This window comes from Carassius gibelio, chromosome A9 (genome assembly GCF_023724105.1).
Source record: "Carassius gibelio isolate Cgi1373 ecotype wild population from Czech Republic chromosome A9, carGib1.2-hapl.c, whole genome shotgun sequence".
Classification (NCBI taxonomy): Eukaryota; Metazoa; Chordata; class Actinopteri; order Cypriniformes; family Cyprinidae; genus Carassius; species Carassius gibelio.
This window is the reverse complement of record NC_068379.1, coordinates 23,128,013-23,145,119: the sequence shown is the minus strand read 5'-3', so window position 1 is coordinate 23,145,119 and position 17,107 is coordinate 23,128,013. Positions and strand designations below refer to the sequence as shown.

The following is a 17,107-nucleotide window of genomic DNA, read 5'->3' as shown; positions in this document are numbered from 1 at the left end:
TTACTGCTTTGAATGGGTCAGACAAATATTAAGGTTGTTAGACATAAAAATAATAAAGATGTATTATTAGTTTAAAATTAATTTAAGTTTAAATCGATATTAAATATCCAGAATCAACTGATAGCTAGCAAGCAATAAATAAACAAACAAACAAATAAATAAATAAATACATATCCATATGATAACATTCCTTTAGGGTGTGAAGTTCACATGAAGTCCATGGAACTTGCTTTGCTTTGCTAAATAATATTCCACAGAAATCTATCAGCAGAGTAGAAGGCAAATCAAAACACTTCTGGATGATATCTGTGCGATGACACAATGGAGGCCTGGTCTGTATGTCTGCCGTATTCGCTGACTGCTTAAATTAGATAAGAGAGAGCATATTTACACACTGGCCCAACACTACAATACAGTCTGTCAGTGACAAGGTCTCAGTCAACAGTACTCTCAATCCATTTAGCTGTTCTCTGGCTGTGCAAACAATGGTATTGTCAAGGCAATGATGTTTATGCTGTGAAGTAGTGTGGGAGAAACTATGTTCCTTTTTTGCCTCCCGCTCTTGACGATGCCGGCACAGCTCCATCTGGCTCCAGACGCCTCTGTGTCGCTGCCAGCAGGATGAAACTCGCTTGACAGAAGAAAACGTTACCTGGAGCTGTCTGCTTATTGGCTATGTCCCAAACACCAGTGTACAGCTAATGAATACACACAACAAATCAACTGAACGTTACAGAAACAAGAGGTCTTATGCTCACCAATTCTGTTTATTTGATCAGTAAAAACTGTAATAATTATATTACTATTTAAAATAACTTTTCTATTTTAATATATTTGAAAATATTATTTATTCCTCTGATGCAGAGCTGAATTTTCAGCAGCCATTTCTCCAGTCTTCAGTGTCACATGACCCTTCGGAAATCATTATGCTGATTTTGTACTCATGAAACATTTCTTCTTCGTATAAATAATAATAATAATAATAATAATAATAATAAAACAGTTGTGCTTAATATTTTGTGGAAAATTTGGAAAGTTCAAATTACTATTTATAGAAGGAATATATATATATATATATATATATTTTTTTTTTTTTTGTGATTTATTTTGTCTTTACTGTCAATGTTGATCAATGAATCAATAAAAATATAAATTTCTTAAAAACAAAAAATCCTAGCGATCGTAGACTGTTGAACAGTAGTGTATTTCTTTATGTGGCGTGACTTCTATGAGAAAAAAATATATATACAAATAACAGTGACCACTGTAATTAAATACTGTCAAGTTTGTTTTCTCCATGAAGATATTTCTCTTCTACAAACCTCTAAATTCCATTATTCACTGTACATGATCTGAACATTCCAATTAAACACATGCTGAACTGTTTGAGATTTTACTCTGCTTCATGTTTGGATCTTTCATACCTGTGTTGATACCAACATGGCTCCATGCCACGACATGTCAAGTGCATGTCTTGTTTATTTCATCAGTCTCATGCTGTCTGAGTCACAGATAAGATACTATCCTACTGGATCCACGTTAAACCACTCGGCTCCAGGAGGAGGAGGGTTAGAGGGAACACTGGGGCCAGGAACAAGTCCGTATCTGCTGGTGCCTTGGGATGACCTTTTTTCTCTTTGATGCACAGACCAAGAATGCATAGTTTACATTGTGGGAAATTATCTAAGCCACAACGGACTTTCAATTCACACTGATTCATACCTCAAGAATCAGACGGAACTTGAACTTGGACTTTGCATGACCAAAAACCTGCTTTCTCAACAATTTGGGTGCGTAGGCGGTCGTTCCAGCCGAATAAGTATTCAGATGGCAAGGATTTCATTTGGAAATCGTGTTAATTTTGCTGAAAGCTACAATTTTATACATATATTTTTTTTTCCTTTGTTTTTTTTTTTCTCTTAACATAAGCCAGACTTATTTTGGGGAAATTGTTTTAAGAATGATTGAGACTGTTACGCTGCTGCCAGAATAGTGAGTTGGCTTTTTATAAGAAGCAAATGAGTAAGGAAACATTTTGATTCCATTTCCCATGTACAAGCTTTCAAAATTCCAAAAGATTTTGGTCTCTGGCAGCTTTTCCCTGCTGCCCACAGGCCACACAGAAGGAGAGGAGTAAGCAGTACATATGATACTGTACATCCTGAGGCCAATGCTTCAGCAAATCTGAGCAAATAGCCATACAAGTATTATTTTCTTAACACTATCTTCCCTGACATTTTGACCAGCAGGTTCATGGGCACAAATCAAACAGTTCTGCAAGATGGAAATTCAAAGACCCGGCTAGCCCCACATAAGGCTCCAAATTTCTTTTTAAAAATGGAGAAAAGTGCACAGCAGACATTTCTGATTTTCCCCCGTACCATTTCAGACAATCTTCTCTTTGAATGAACTTTGGTTTCTTCTGAGTTTTAGTCTAAAAGGAATGGTTCTGTCATCATTTATTCACTCTCATATGACTTTCTTCTGTAGAACATAAAAAGAGATGTTGTCATGACTGAACTGGTCACTCTTTTCCATGCAAGTACAATTAATTATTTATAAAACAAAAAAACAACTAGATTGCAAAAGCATATAAGAAATATCAAAAAGTGGTAAATAGGCTATATTATATGTCTTTCTGTTTAACTTTGTTATTCACAAAAACATTCTAGCTCTACTTGACTCATTCAGAGAGAAGTAGCTGTCTGGTTTGTGAACGAATCTTTCTTGTGAGTCATATCTTTTCAGAGACTCAAACCGATTTGGCTCACAAGTTCAAATAACAACTGGAATTTGGCATATGAGAGTGTTGGTTACTTGTCCATCCAAAGAAACACAATGAGAGCGATGGGATCTCAGTGCCTCTGTGTTCTTGGACTACAACAACTTGTACTGGGACTCATAGTAGTCCAGCTCCATCAGTATGGTAACTGCCATCCTTATAAAAGGCACATGAAATTATGTTGATACCGCACTGGCTTCAATCAGTTTGCCAAAATATTTGCAATGCTGTGAAGAAAGTATGTGACTGAGCTACTGTCCAGTGACATTCAGAACTTCAGTGAATGGTGAAAAGAGTCCACCAGTGGTTGGAGGATTGCTCTGTTTGTTATCACTTGACCGACTGCATTTACACAGTCAACCCCCGCTGATTATTTAGCTGGTCGCACAGTTTACTATAGTGTGTTTAGGCCCTGTCCTTGGAGCATGTCCAGTTATGACTACTACTGTAAACCCACCCACCACCCCCCGCTGACACACCAACCGCCAATCTGTGGGATTTTTTTTGCTGAAAGGCAGTATATTACAGAGGCTCTGCAGCTGTGCATTTAACTGTAGTAATACATGTATTTCTAGATATTATATTTAACAACATAATGAAATGTCCCTACAGCATTGAACATTCTGAAAGTCTAGTTGAATGCTAATTGATTCGCTTGATAAAGGCTCCGCTGTTCCGCCGTTCCTGTTGCTAATGCTTCTCACAATCAACTGAATGGAAGGAAGCCTCATCTTGTAGCAATTACAAGTTATAACATTAGTGTAAGAAAGAAATATAACTGTCTAATATCAAACCTACCTACCTAAAATACCTAAACCTAAATAAAAAGAATGCAGCATTACACAGCCTTTTTTTTTTTTGTATCATTAAGCAACTAAAAAAAAAAAAAAAAACAACCTTGCACATTCTTTTTGTACTTTTGTACTGATGGAGTGTTATAAAGTGTATATTGTCTTTGTTTATCCCCCATTGATGTTTGGAAGACTTCAGACGTTCTCTTCCTGTCATGCTTCACTGGACGGCGGGTCTGGCTCAGGATTGTGTGTGGGTAGAGGTTCACACCCTGTTTTCATTAACGACAGTCCAGATGTGTCTGTTCACCAGACACTACATTTCACCGCATGCTTCCTGAGCCCAAGCCAGACACCCTGAGTGTATATATACAGTATATATATTAGTAGGGGTGTAATTGTACACAAACATGGTGGTTCGGTACGTACCTCGGTTTTGATGTCATTATAATGCCCACAATTTAATTTATTTCATTTCTTCTTTTCTCTTGCGAATTGACTGAGGTAAATGAAATGCTAAGTGACATTTTGTTTACGAGCTGTTTTATTGACGTCTTTCCGCAGTTGAAACACTGATTGAGTGATTACATGTGGCATGAGATGTTCATTCATGTTTATTTTGCATTAAAACTAGTAGTAAAGAGGAAGAGATGATCGCACTCACTGCTGTTTGAATGGAGGCGTTTATATGCAAGCTGTCATGCCACATCAAAGAGCATCAAAATGGCATTTATTGTTTGAATCTCCCGAGAAAATTGACATTCTTTGAAAGCTGAGACATTGTTTCTTAACAAAAGTAATAATATATAAATCCGGAAGTTTCCAATGAAGTTACGCTCATGCAGTGTAATTACCTCAGAGTTTGAAGTTAGGACTAAACGGTGCATGATGGGAATGGCACGGTGTAAAAAAAAAAAGAAAAAAAAGAAGGCAGAGACGAATAGGGAATGAGAAGGGAGTGGGCTAATCCCCTGAAGCATCCATATATTGCTCCTTACTCCTCTCCCACTGCTTGTAAACGGCCTGGAATGTAACATGTTGTCTTTGGACCCCGTGTGTGTTGATGTCAGACATGGGGACTTGTGACTTGGTGACTTGGACTCGAGTCGACTCGAGTCGCTATTTTTAGGACTTGAGACTTGACTCGGACTTGGAAGTTAAAGACTCGAGACTTGACTTGACTTGAGACACGATGACTTGAATGACTTGAGTGTTAATCACATTATGTTTTCAGTTTGAATATAAAATATATAAATTATTTTTTTATTTTTTTAAATAAAGTTGATTACTCAGCTGGAGCGCAGGCTGAGAATAGCGTCGTGACTGGATCAGGACACTATCATCGGTCATGTCCTCTCTACCTTACGCACACCACGCCCACTTAAATCAGATATCACATCACATCAACATGTCAGCCTGAGAGGTACCGAGGGTCATCGCTTTTGTCTTCAATAGTTCGCGCCTAAAAACGCGTGGAAAACGCTAGTCGCGCCGCTTTCTCCTTTCCAAAGCGCTCGGACAGAAGTGCGCCTGGGCGTCTGTCTTTGCTAAGCATCCATGACACGCTCTCTCTCAATGAAGACGCGGAAATTTCTGCAAAGTATAAATGGATTTGCAGCACTAAAAATCGCTCGCAGTAGCTCTGCTACTAAATTCGTTTCAAAATGGCAATCCATATACAGCTATGAACAGCTGTTCCTTCATCTTAGCTGAGCTTTCAACGTTGATACGGGAAAAGGATGAAGCTGATTGGTTAGTTAGTGTCACATGACCTGCGGTGCGCTTGCGGCATTCTGAAAAGTTTAGATGTTTTTAACTCGATGCGGTGCGACGCGCGCGCGTTGCTTCCATTATGAGCGCGCATACCGCGCGCCTACATTGGAAATAAAGAACTTGCGCGCGCAAAATACGTGATGTGAACGGCCCCTAATGATCTGCTAGCAGGCCGTCAAAAAAACGCATTCCAGGGGCGGCGCTAGGGCTGGGCTAAGGGGGCATAAGCCCCGAATATTTTGTTACCTTGTTTTTCTCATAGAGCAAAACAATTAATCAGAAAAACTAATGTAGCTGCCGCGATTACCCAATCATGAGAAGTGCATGAAACAACTTAAAATACGTCATATTTATATTCTGTAGCTACTGTGTGTGTGTGTGTATATATATATATATATATATATATATATATATATATATATATATATATATATATATATACACAGTACAGAATATAAATATGACGTATTTTAAGTTGTTTCATACTTTTTTGTTATGTACAGTACAGACCAAAAGTTTGGACACACCTTCTCATTCAAAGAGTTTTCTTTGTTTTCATGACTATGAAAATTGTAGAGTCACACTGAAGGCATCAAGGGCTATTTGAGCAAGAAGGAGAGTGATGGGGTGCCGCGCCAGATGACCTGGCCTCCACAGTCACCGGACCTGAACCCAATCCAGATGGTTTAGGGGTGAGCTGGACCGCAGACAGAAGGCAAAAGGGCCAACAAGTGCTACGCATCTCTCGGGGAACTCCTTCAAGACTGTTGGAAGACCATTTCAGGTGACTACCTCCTGAAGCTCATCAAGAGAATGCCAAGAGTGTGCAAAGCAGTAATCAAAGCAGAAGATGGCTACTTTGAAGAACCTACAATATGACATATTTCAGTTGTTTCACAGTTTTTTTGTTATGTATATAATTCCACATGTGTTAATTCATAGTTTTGATGCCTTCAGTGTGAATCTACAATTTTCATAGTCATGAAAATAAAGAAAACTCTTTGAATGAGAAGGTGTGTCCAAACATTTGGTCTGTACTGTACATAAAAAAAAAGTATGAAACAATTAAAAATACGTCATATTTATATTCTATACTCTGAGAGAGAGAGAGAGAGAGACAGAGAGGAGAAATGTAACAGTTTAATGTTGTATGTAAACTGTGTTTGAGAGAGAGAGAGAGAGAGAGAGAGGTGTTCAGAGAGGAGTCTGTTGGATGTTTAGCTGTTATTTTTTTTTATGGACTCAATGTTGAAAATGTAAAACATTTCAAAAACTGTTGGCAGAAGTGAAAAATAAATAATTTTAAGAAGTTACAATTTTGTTTAATTCCATGATGTATTTTACTGAACATGAGTATTTACAATGCAAATCCAAATTATTTTAATTTACTGACAGTTACTTATATCTTGTCTTTTAACTTTATTAAGATCAGATTCTGCAGGTAAAATAACAATATTAAGGTGACTTGACTTGGACTTGACTTGACATAGCTTGTGACTTGACTTGACTTGACTTGCCCAAGAAAAAAATACTTGGGACTTACTTGAGACTTGAAGGTTAAGACTTGAGACTTACTTGAGACTTGCACATGTGTGACTTGGTCCCATCTCTGGTTGATGTCTCCAGTATGGAGAGATTTATGTGTGCAGACGTTGCCTAAAGCTCCCTCTTTTTGACTTTTAACAAGGGGCTTTGAAGCAAGGGTAGAGCCTTCCAGCATTAAAGTAATATCAGAGGCACATTCTTTCATTTCTTAGTCAGTTATGCATTGTATCTTTGTGTGGCGTCTGTATCTTAGTCAACGTGTCATGTCTGGCAGATACAACATGGGTCAAAATGAGTTTGTCGTTGCCCTTGTACTTGTGAATCTTCTCTCACGCAAAGCTTGCAATGCATAAGAGTGCATTTTAAAAGAAGTAGTACTTTCAGAGCACTTTAAATATTCCTCAGAACTCAGATGGTAACAGTATACATATATTATTCTTTATTTTTAAGCACACTAATGTTGGAAATACACCAGACATTTTTAACATCAAACTGTCGAAAAGTAAAAAGATTAAAGCCCATGTGACTGAACTCAAAAAAGGAAAAGTGCAATGGACTTCCTCTTTCCAGTCTCGTTCCATATGTAGGGCACAACTTCTCTGACTTTTACTTTCTTTAATGAGCGTGGAAGGGAATGGAGCTACTTCTTCAACTTCTTGATCAGAATCTCAAGTTTTCAGTCAAATGCCTGTGGACCTTCCGATAAAACAAAATCAAGACATCCCCCTGTTTCACTTGCCATATCTAATCTTTAAATCCCCTTTTTGGGGCTGGTCGGTCCCCCATGTGAAATTTAAGATGATGAGAGCAGGGGGATCTTGGAAAGCCATTTACTTAACTGTTTATAAAAGCCACATGAAGGAAACTTTGCACAAATCCACTTAACCGCTTGTGAAAAAGCTTGTTTCCACACGGACAGAAGGAGCAGCATGACTGGAAGGAAACAAAATGGAAAGAACAATGAAGCAAACTATCCACCGACAGCAATAAAATGATCTTTTTGTTTTTCTTGTCAAGGTAGGATCAAGGCTAGGTGCTTTTACAACATTTGGGAAGCCGAAATGATAGTATTTCCCACTCTAAAATTGTATCAATCTTCTGCAAAGACAGTCTGTTCCTGATAGTGGGCGGTCATACATCTGACAGGAAGAAAAAATTTGACTCAGTCAATAGGCCTTCCTGTAAACTGCCTGTGTGACTTCTCGGGTGTCAGGCAATGGTGGGGTCAGTATTGACTGGGGTAGTTTCAAAACCAATACAAAAGTAACTATTTGTTTCATGCACTATATTTTTTGAGTTTGTGCTACCGTATAGTTTAATACATGGTGGCCTTATCACATCGCCCAGTGGTCTTGACACCAATGGTTTTAAATATATGTGACCCTGGAGCACAAAACCAGTCATAAGGGTCAATTTTCCCATATACTTACTGTATTTTAATATCTGGAATCTGAGGGTGCAAAAAACAAAAAAAGTCAAAATATTGAGAAAAACACCTACAACACCAAAATAAATGTGGCCTGCTCATGCTACCCTGTCAGAGATCCCCTTTCTCTGGATCAGAAAACCCACTGCAGCGGAAGGGCCTCATTTAAAGAAACAGAAAGGCAAGGCTGAGGAAAAAAGAGAATAAATCCCTTTCTCAGGAAGATTAGTGGCTGTCCCTTTAGAGTGGGCTGTGGATGGAGCAGCTTTTTAAGCCACATTTTTCTCTGCCAGTGGCTTGACCCCTGGTGCATTGCCTCTCTCCCCTGGGCTGCCCGCTGTACTGCTCTCTGCTCCTCCCACCTAGCCTCCCTACCCATTCTTCACCCTCTCTACGGAGACCTACTCAGGACGGATAAAGAAATACCTCTTCTTCTCTGACATGGTGCTGGAGACCAATCTGGAACAGCTCTGTGCATTTCCACTAATGTAAAAAAGGTTAACCTGGGCTGGAAAATCAAGTCCGCCTTCTTTTATTGAACAAAGAGCTAGTAATATCACAGGTCAGGAGGCGGGATAACAACTTGAAAAAAATGATCACTAATATAAAAATGATGACTTGCGAAGTCTACACTGAAGATTGGAGTTCAGCTTTGCCATGACAGGAATAAATTACATTTTGAAATATATTGAAATAGAAACCAATAAGTTTTCACAATTTTATCAAATAAATACAGCCAAGCAAACTGACTTTGGTCAGGATAATTTCAGGACACATTAAATTCGAGAACACTGGTTTAAAATTTGACCTGAACTGGTGGGAAGGAATGTGCGGTGGTTGGAGGAATTTCTTTGCAGATTTTCCTGTGAAACACTGAAACTGTAGGTATCATGTACCTACACCGAGCACACATTGTTTCGGGGTACTGAAAAAAAGTTGGACCGAGCAGCTAATAAATCTTGCAGATCCCCTGTAACCACTAAACTGACCTCAATAAAAGAAATTCTGCACCAAAAAATTTGAGTAAAAGCTGTAAATAAATAGAAAAGACGAAACAAAAGGTATTGGCCCAGTTTCATAGACAGGGTTTAGCCTAAACCAGGATTAAGCCCTAGCTCAATTAGGACGTTTAAGTAATTTTTATAAACATACCTTGGAAAAAAGCATTACTGGTGTCCATCTTAAGACAAAACAAAGGCACTGAGATGTTTTAAAGATCAATCAGTGTCAGTTTCTTTCAGTTGAAACAGCTCAGATTTACATTTTAGTCTAGCACTAGGCTTAAGCCTTGTCTCTGAAACCGGGGGATAGAATGGCTCAGAAATGCTTTAACTAAAGGACCTTTTGCACCGCGGGAACCTTTTCATAGTACCAGATTTAATTTTGGAACTACCCACTTTTTGGTGTTTTCACACGTATACGTATTCAATGTCTTTTATTGTGAAACCTGCGAGACTCTACAAAAACTACAAAAATCACAGCGTTTTCCATCCTCCTGTTGTTAACGTTGTTGTTCTTTATTAACGTTGTTGAACGCCACTCACAAATGACGTCACGTCACACCTATGTACACACTGTAGATGCGAATGCAACCCTTTAAATGGTACTGGGAAATAGTTCACACAAAATCTTCCCAGAACTTTAGTACTGTACATTTAGTTCTGGAACTAAAGCGGTGCGAAAGGCCGTTAAGTTGAGACCTGTTCCTGGAGATCTATTGCCAAACAGGATTCAGATCCTCTAACTCTACTCAAACACACTTGAACCAGCGAATCCAAGTCTTCAAATTCATTAGCAATTACAGGCAGAGTTTGAAATAAACTATGCAGAGCGGCAGATCTCCAGAGCCGAGACTTAGTGTGTGTGGGTGTCCTACTGTTTTTACAGAAGAACTAAGAATGTCTTCATATATTGCATTTGTTCAAATAAATTGCAGACTAATAAGAATAATTTGTTCAAGAACTGGCCATCACTAAGTTAAGAAGAGCTAGGATGTATCACAATTTCCATTGAAGAAGGACTCAATATTCATTCGTAAGGACACTACGTATACACTAAATACTATACAGATGTAATTATTATCCAACAGTCTACTGATATGCATTATCGGACAATGCATACATACAAAAAAATTATGCATAATAAATGCACATATTTGTTGATTTATTAATGTTATATGGGTATGATGCAACACAGAATTGCATTGTCATCAATAACCAGAATGTACTATGAAAAAAGATTATCTTAATATTGAAGACAACTCTCAAATTAAGCATTATCTTTACATGAATTTTGTCTGGCAAACAAACTTTATCGGTGTCACCCAAAACACTATGAAAAAGTGCATTACCATCTCAGCACAGACCCAGGAGGCAAAACCCATGATGCTAACAAGCGCAGACAGCCATGATTAGTAATACATAACTTCTGGTCTCCAGTGGTTCTTCACTATCACTGAGGTTTGTATTCAAACACAGTCAAAAATGAATAAACAACACAACAAAATAAATTACTATTCCTTAAGTATTTCACGTTATCATACTTTTTGATTTTCTAAAGATGCAATGCAAATGAACTCTTTTGAAATTCATAATATGCCACAACATCATACACTGAGACAAAATATAACCAACTCTAATATAACCAACTCTATAATCTTCCAAAGCCCAAGCACACCGATGCCCTATTTCTCATTTTGTCTTAAACAATTTATGATCATTGCTTTCTTATGGCAGGCCACCAAACCCCTCATTAAACAGTAAGATGCCATAATATGAGCAGGTCATTAGCATTTCAAAGGTCTTTCACCATCTTCATGTTTGTCAGATGGACAGCGCGGTCCACTGCTCTCCCTGAAGCTTTAAGAAATTCATAACGTTTATACTCTGGAGGTAAGAACAAGGTCTTTCAACCTAGTTAGAGAAGGGTTTTCATCACACATTCACTGACATCTTTTAAACATGTACAGCCTCTCACCATTCTCTTCACTCTTTCCTTTGCTTCTTAGAGTCAACAAGTGATGCATGAGCAAACCGGTCCGATAAGCAACACATTTCTATCCATACCTCAGATGACAACCTAGGGTACAATGTAATCTAGGGTGTTAATAATCATTTAAAATTATTATTTTGTAAAAAATGGCTAAATTATTTTAATAATCATTTAAAACATTTTAATTCAATTATTTAAACTAGACTTACAACAACAATTTCCAAAACAGCATGGTTATTGGTAACCAAATCTTTTGTTTAGTTTTTTGTTAATGAATTGGAATTAAATAAAATGTAAATATAATTGAAGTCCCAAAATTACTAATATTTATTCAACTTTAAATTAAATCATAATGTATATATTAGGGCTACACAATTAATCAAATTTCTAATTGCAATTACAATTATGGATGCCACAATTACGTAATCGTTCAAAGTCCACTTATGTTATTCTGTGTGCATGGGTTTTCCCCATTATTTTAGTTTTAGTTTTAGTATAACATTATAATACCATTCATATTTTTACTTTTTTATGATTTATATATAATGTAAAGAAGAAACCATTCAAATGTATAGTTGACATTTGAAGCTTAATACTATAGAAAACAAGCACTACATGTTTTTCAGTTAGTGTTTTTTGCTTATTTACATATAAAAATACAGCTTTCAGTTGCATCAAACAATGGTATAAACATCATTCAGTGAAAATTGTGATAATCGTAATTAATAATCGCAATTACAATTTCAAAGGAATAATCGACAATAATGATTTTTGCCATGATCATGCAGCACTTATATATATAAAGAAATATACAAAAAAAAAAAATTACAATTATAAATGCACAAAACTAAATTAAAAAATTAAAATAATATTGTAATAGTTTATAAATAGTATTAAAATAACACTGTTCTAAACAGGTTCTCATTCAATACGTTCAATGGAGTTTGCAGCCCACTTCTGTAGTTTGAGCATCTAGCACCAGGTGCTAAATGAGCCGTGCTAACAATCTAAACCTAGGGTGCATTTCCCAAAAGCAACTATGGTTCCAAGTTCTGTAATTACCAACAGAATTCAATAGAACTTGCGACCATAGTTTGGGAAATGCACCCCTGGTTGGACAACTCAAACAAACAATTTTTTTTTAAAGCGCCACAAACACTTCGTAAGTCAAACTATAAATGGCCTTTACACAATAAACCAGGATAGGAAAGAAAATAATTCACTGGTGCATAGCCTTGTTTTTTTTTTTTTTTACTAATGTAGTGGCCAATTTTACACTTGAGATCACTGTACCTCGGGATGGTGTGGTCGGTGAGGGCTTTTTGGGAAGGTCTGAGAAACTGCTGCCATCCAGGCCTGACCCCTTGCATTCCTTCTTTTCTGTGGTGGTTGGACTCGTAGTCTCCATGATGAGCCTGAAAAAGAAAAAAACAACAACTGATTTTTAGCGTTATGTGAGCTTTAATCATGTCAGTGACACAAACAGATGCCATGAAACAGTTAGAAAACAAAAAGAGGGGTTGCAACTGGACTCCAAAGTCCTAAAAATGCATGAAATCTTCCAAATGGCGATCAGAAGCTGTGACTGAAATGTATCCATTATATAAGCTACAATTCTAAAGAACAATCCTTCACTTTCCTCTTTCCTGTCTCATGACTTGTCTGTTTATTTTGAGAGCTTAGAGGAGCCGTTGTAGAAATGCCATGTTACCAGAAGAGAAAAGGCAGAGTGCGTGTGGAGAACCTCCTCTATGGCAGTTCTGTCAGAGTGCTCAAGTGCCTGAGCTGAAGGCAGATGACTTGGCAGCACGCCGCTTGTTTAACTTTGTGTAACCTACAAGATTATCCTTGGTTCAGAGCAAACAGTGAGAGGTTTAGGATTGAAAAGAGGTCCGAATTGAGGCCATTCAGTCTCTGACTGTGGCTGCCCATGTTGTTTGTTCTTCAGCAATTGTACAAGTATGTTTAATATGCTTTGCATAGCATGATATAAGCAGAATTAGCTTAAATAAATAGGGCAACAATCATTTCCACATCAAAACTCGTATAATGTAACACATAAAATCTAGCCTAGTTATACAACAAAATGTTGAATAGACTGAAGAGCTGGGTGATTAATCCAATTTTGTTTTCAATTATGATTTAGACCTACAGTGCAATGATTATGAAAACAAAATCATCAAGATAATAAAAGATTATACTTCTATAATTGTTTAATAGTTTGTAGTCGCTTGTTGAAGTACACTACTGTTGATCTTATTTAAAATATTTGTATATTATTCAAATTCATAGTAGGGCTGCACGATGTGTCGTTTAAGCATCGATATCGCAATGTACGAATCCACGATAGTCACATTGCAGGATGTGCGATGTAGGCTGTCGTAGTTGATCTGTTATTCATTAACTGTACGGCCCTTGACGAATGTGATTCGCGGATTAATTGCACAGCAGTTTTAAAATTTAGAGAGAGAGCGTGCGCGAGAGAGAGAGAGCGAGCCCCGGCCACACGCTCACCGTCTTCGAACAACATGAGTGCCGTCTTGCTCTCTCTCCCTCGCGCATATTAATCAATTGACACGATGTTGTCGATGTTTAAATCATTTAAAATGAGAATGTAAGTGTGCTCACCCCATTTTTGTTTGTAAGAAAAAAATTGATTAGATTTCATATCGCAATATATATATATATATCGCAGAAAAACTAAATATCGCAATCTTATTTTTTCCCAATATCGTGCAGCCCTAATTCATAGTTATTTATTTTTTACATTTATTTTCTTTGTTTTTTTTTAGCTGAATTACAATTTTTTTTTTAAGTTCAATAAATGCAAAAGTCAATGATTAATCGGGATAAATAATCCTGATCTTTGAATTATACATTTTTTACCATAATCAACCAGCTATTTGGAAGCCTGTTCCCCCTCAAATAAATAATCTAAATCAGGACATTTTGAGATAAAATTTAACATGAAAATAAATTCACAACTATGAAATAAAGAACTCTGTCACATACTTTATATTTTGCTTTTCTAAAAAAAAAAAAAAAAAAAACCCTGCTTTTTTCATACCAGAGGCACTATTTAGAGAAAATAAGTACATATTAGTGTGCTGTAAAAGGAAAATGATGCATGCAAACTAAATGATGCTTTACTTTTGACCTTCTGAATGTTGTTTCTACCTGCTAATCCAAAATATAATTTTCTTATGTTCAGCATCCTGTAAGAGAACCTGTGGCCACATTCATCAGCCATTTCTTGTGCCAGTCAAACATCCCTTTGCCAAGGTAAGCCGATTAGAGGTGGACTGTTGGAGTTGGCCAGCATCTGTTTCAGTGCCTGTTAGCCAAGAGGGTACATTTGCAGTCCTGTCTCACTGACACCTCTTTACACTTTCCTTTGGAGATGTAACTAAACATTGTAGATGTCAAAGGATTCATTTATACGTTAATAATGAATCCTCCTAATGTTGCTTGTGAAGTCAGTGCTGTCATCAAATCTACAGGCCAATTATAAGAACTGGGACATTTCTATATGTCTCTTATGGAAAACAGCTTCCAGGACTCAAGGTTTTTCTAGTTACATATCATTAGCATGATTGTTAAAAGAGAATGTTAAATGAAATGAATCACTTTTGATGACATTAGACAAACACAAATATGCTTTTACTGGCACTGGTCACCTTCATTTGCCGGTAACATCTATTACTTCAGCCAAATCTGCCTTGGAATCGACACACAGTAAAAATGACTCATAAATACCTGTCAAAGATGATCATCAATTATTTCAATAACATGCACCATAACATTTCTTATTATCTATCTAGAGTGTGAATACAATATAATATAAACGAACAAACCAACACTATCATTCAAAAGTCTGAAGTTTTATGTTTCTGAAAGAAGTCTCTTATGCTCATCAATGCTGCATTTATTGTATCAAAAGTACAGTAAAAAATTTTATTTTTACAAATTGTACAAATTAACATGTTTTAATTTAATATATTTACAAATGTTATTTTCTTATGTAATATTTTTTACTATTATCAATGTTAAAAACATTTTTTTGTGCAGACCATAATTATTTTTTTTTCAGGATACGTTAATATAAATATAAATAAAAACGTAGTTAGTTAGTAGAAGAAAAACATTTATTTGAAAATAAAATCTTCTGTAACATTCTAAATGTTTTTACTGTTACCTTAATGAATCATTGCCAAATGAAAAAAAAAAAAAAAAAAAAAAAAATATATATATATATATATATATATATATATATATATATATATATATATATATATATACACACACACACACACACATTTTTGAAGATATATTTGCGATATATATGCAATTTCGCTTCATATATATATATATATATATATATATATTAGGGGTGTAACGATACGCGTATTCGTATTGAACCGTTCGGTACGACGCTTTCGGTTCGGTACGCGGTACGCAATATGTATACCGAACGGTTCGTTGGAGTAATTAATTATATTTGAAAAAAAAAAAAAAAGAGAGAGAAAGAAATATAATGATATGCGTTCAACAAGGTAGCCCAATAACCCAAACAATGTAACAGGCAACGCCCCTGACACTCCCGAAGAAGAAAAAAACACCATCTTATATGTTTATGTTAGGCTACTCAGCAGACGCTCGCTCACTCAGTACGCGCTGAAGGCTCGTTGCAAAATAGCCAATGCGTTTAACAGACTAGAAATGAGAAGATCCCCCAATAACCAACAGGTCTGGTGTTTGGGTGCACTTTGGATTCCCTTTAAGCTATAATGGTGATGGCAAGAGAGTGGTGGATAAAAAAACAACGGTATGTCGCATCTGCAACATGACAGGGTACACCAGCGGGAATACAAAAAAAAAAAAAAAAAAAAACAGCGGGAATATCTGGGATATATGCGTCAGTACTATCTGGGAAAAGACGAAAAAAAGGAGAAACATGCACGCAGCAAACTATCCCAGCAGCATTTAGAAACTATAGCTTACAGGGAATCCAACCCAAACACCAGACCTGTTGGTTATTTTAGGATCTTATATTTCTGGTCTGTTAAATGCATTAGACATTTTGCAACGAGCCTTCAGCGCGTGCTGAGTGAGCGAGTGCCTTAGGGGCCGTTCACATATCGCTCCTAAAAACGCATGGAAAACGCTAAGCGCGTCTTTCTCCTCCTTTCCAAAGCGCTTGGGCAGAAGCGCTCATGAGGCGTCTGTCTTTGCTAAGCAACAATGACGTGCTCTCTCCATGAGACGCGGAAATTTCAGCGAAGGATAAATGGATTTGCAGCTCTAAAAATCGCTTGCAGTAGCTCTGCTACTGAATTTATTTCAAAATTGCAATCCATATACAACTTTGATCAGCTGTTCCTTCATCTTGGCTGAGCTCTCAACGTTGTTACGGGAAAGGATGAAGCTGATTGGTTGGTTCTTGTCACATGACCCGCGGTGCGCTTGCGGCATTCTGAAAAGTTGAGATGTTTTTACATTTTGCTGTATCTAAAACGTATCGAACCGAACCGAACCGAACCGTGACATCAGTGTATCGTATCGAACCGAACCGTGAATTTTGTGAACCGTTACACCCCTAATATATATATATATATATATATAAATATCTACTATTTATTTATTTATTTGCAATATTCAATGGCAGGGCTGTGGTGGTTCTAAGCTATGGCTAATCATCGCAAAAATGAAAAAAATCTATAAACTCATTTGCATAGTCGACATATAAATTCCCCATATTAATCTTTTCTTGTACAAGTCTGTCTAAGCCTAACTCTGACC

At 36.8% G+C, this 17,107-nt stretch overlaps 1 protein-coding gene across 2 annotated transcripts in view; it reads right to left on the bottom strand.

Moving 5' to 3' along the window:
* The window catches only part of LOC128020002 (zinc finger protein GLI2), a 73,002-nt gene that overhangs the window by 45,152 nt on the left and 10,743 nt on the right, over positions 1-17,107 (bottom strand). For both annotated transcript variants that reach the window (XM_052606489.1, XM_052606490.1), the window contains exon 2: positions 12,602-12,723. In XM_052606489.1, the coding sequence (XP_052462449.1) occupies positions 12,602-12,716 (115 nt within the window). In that variant the 5' untranslated portion in view covers positions 12,717-12,723. The remainder of the gene's footprint in view (positions 1-12,601; positions 12,724-17,107) is intronic.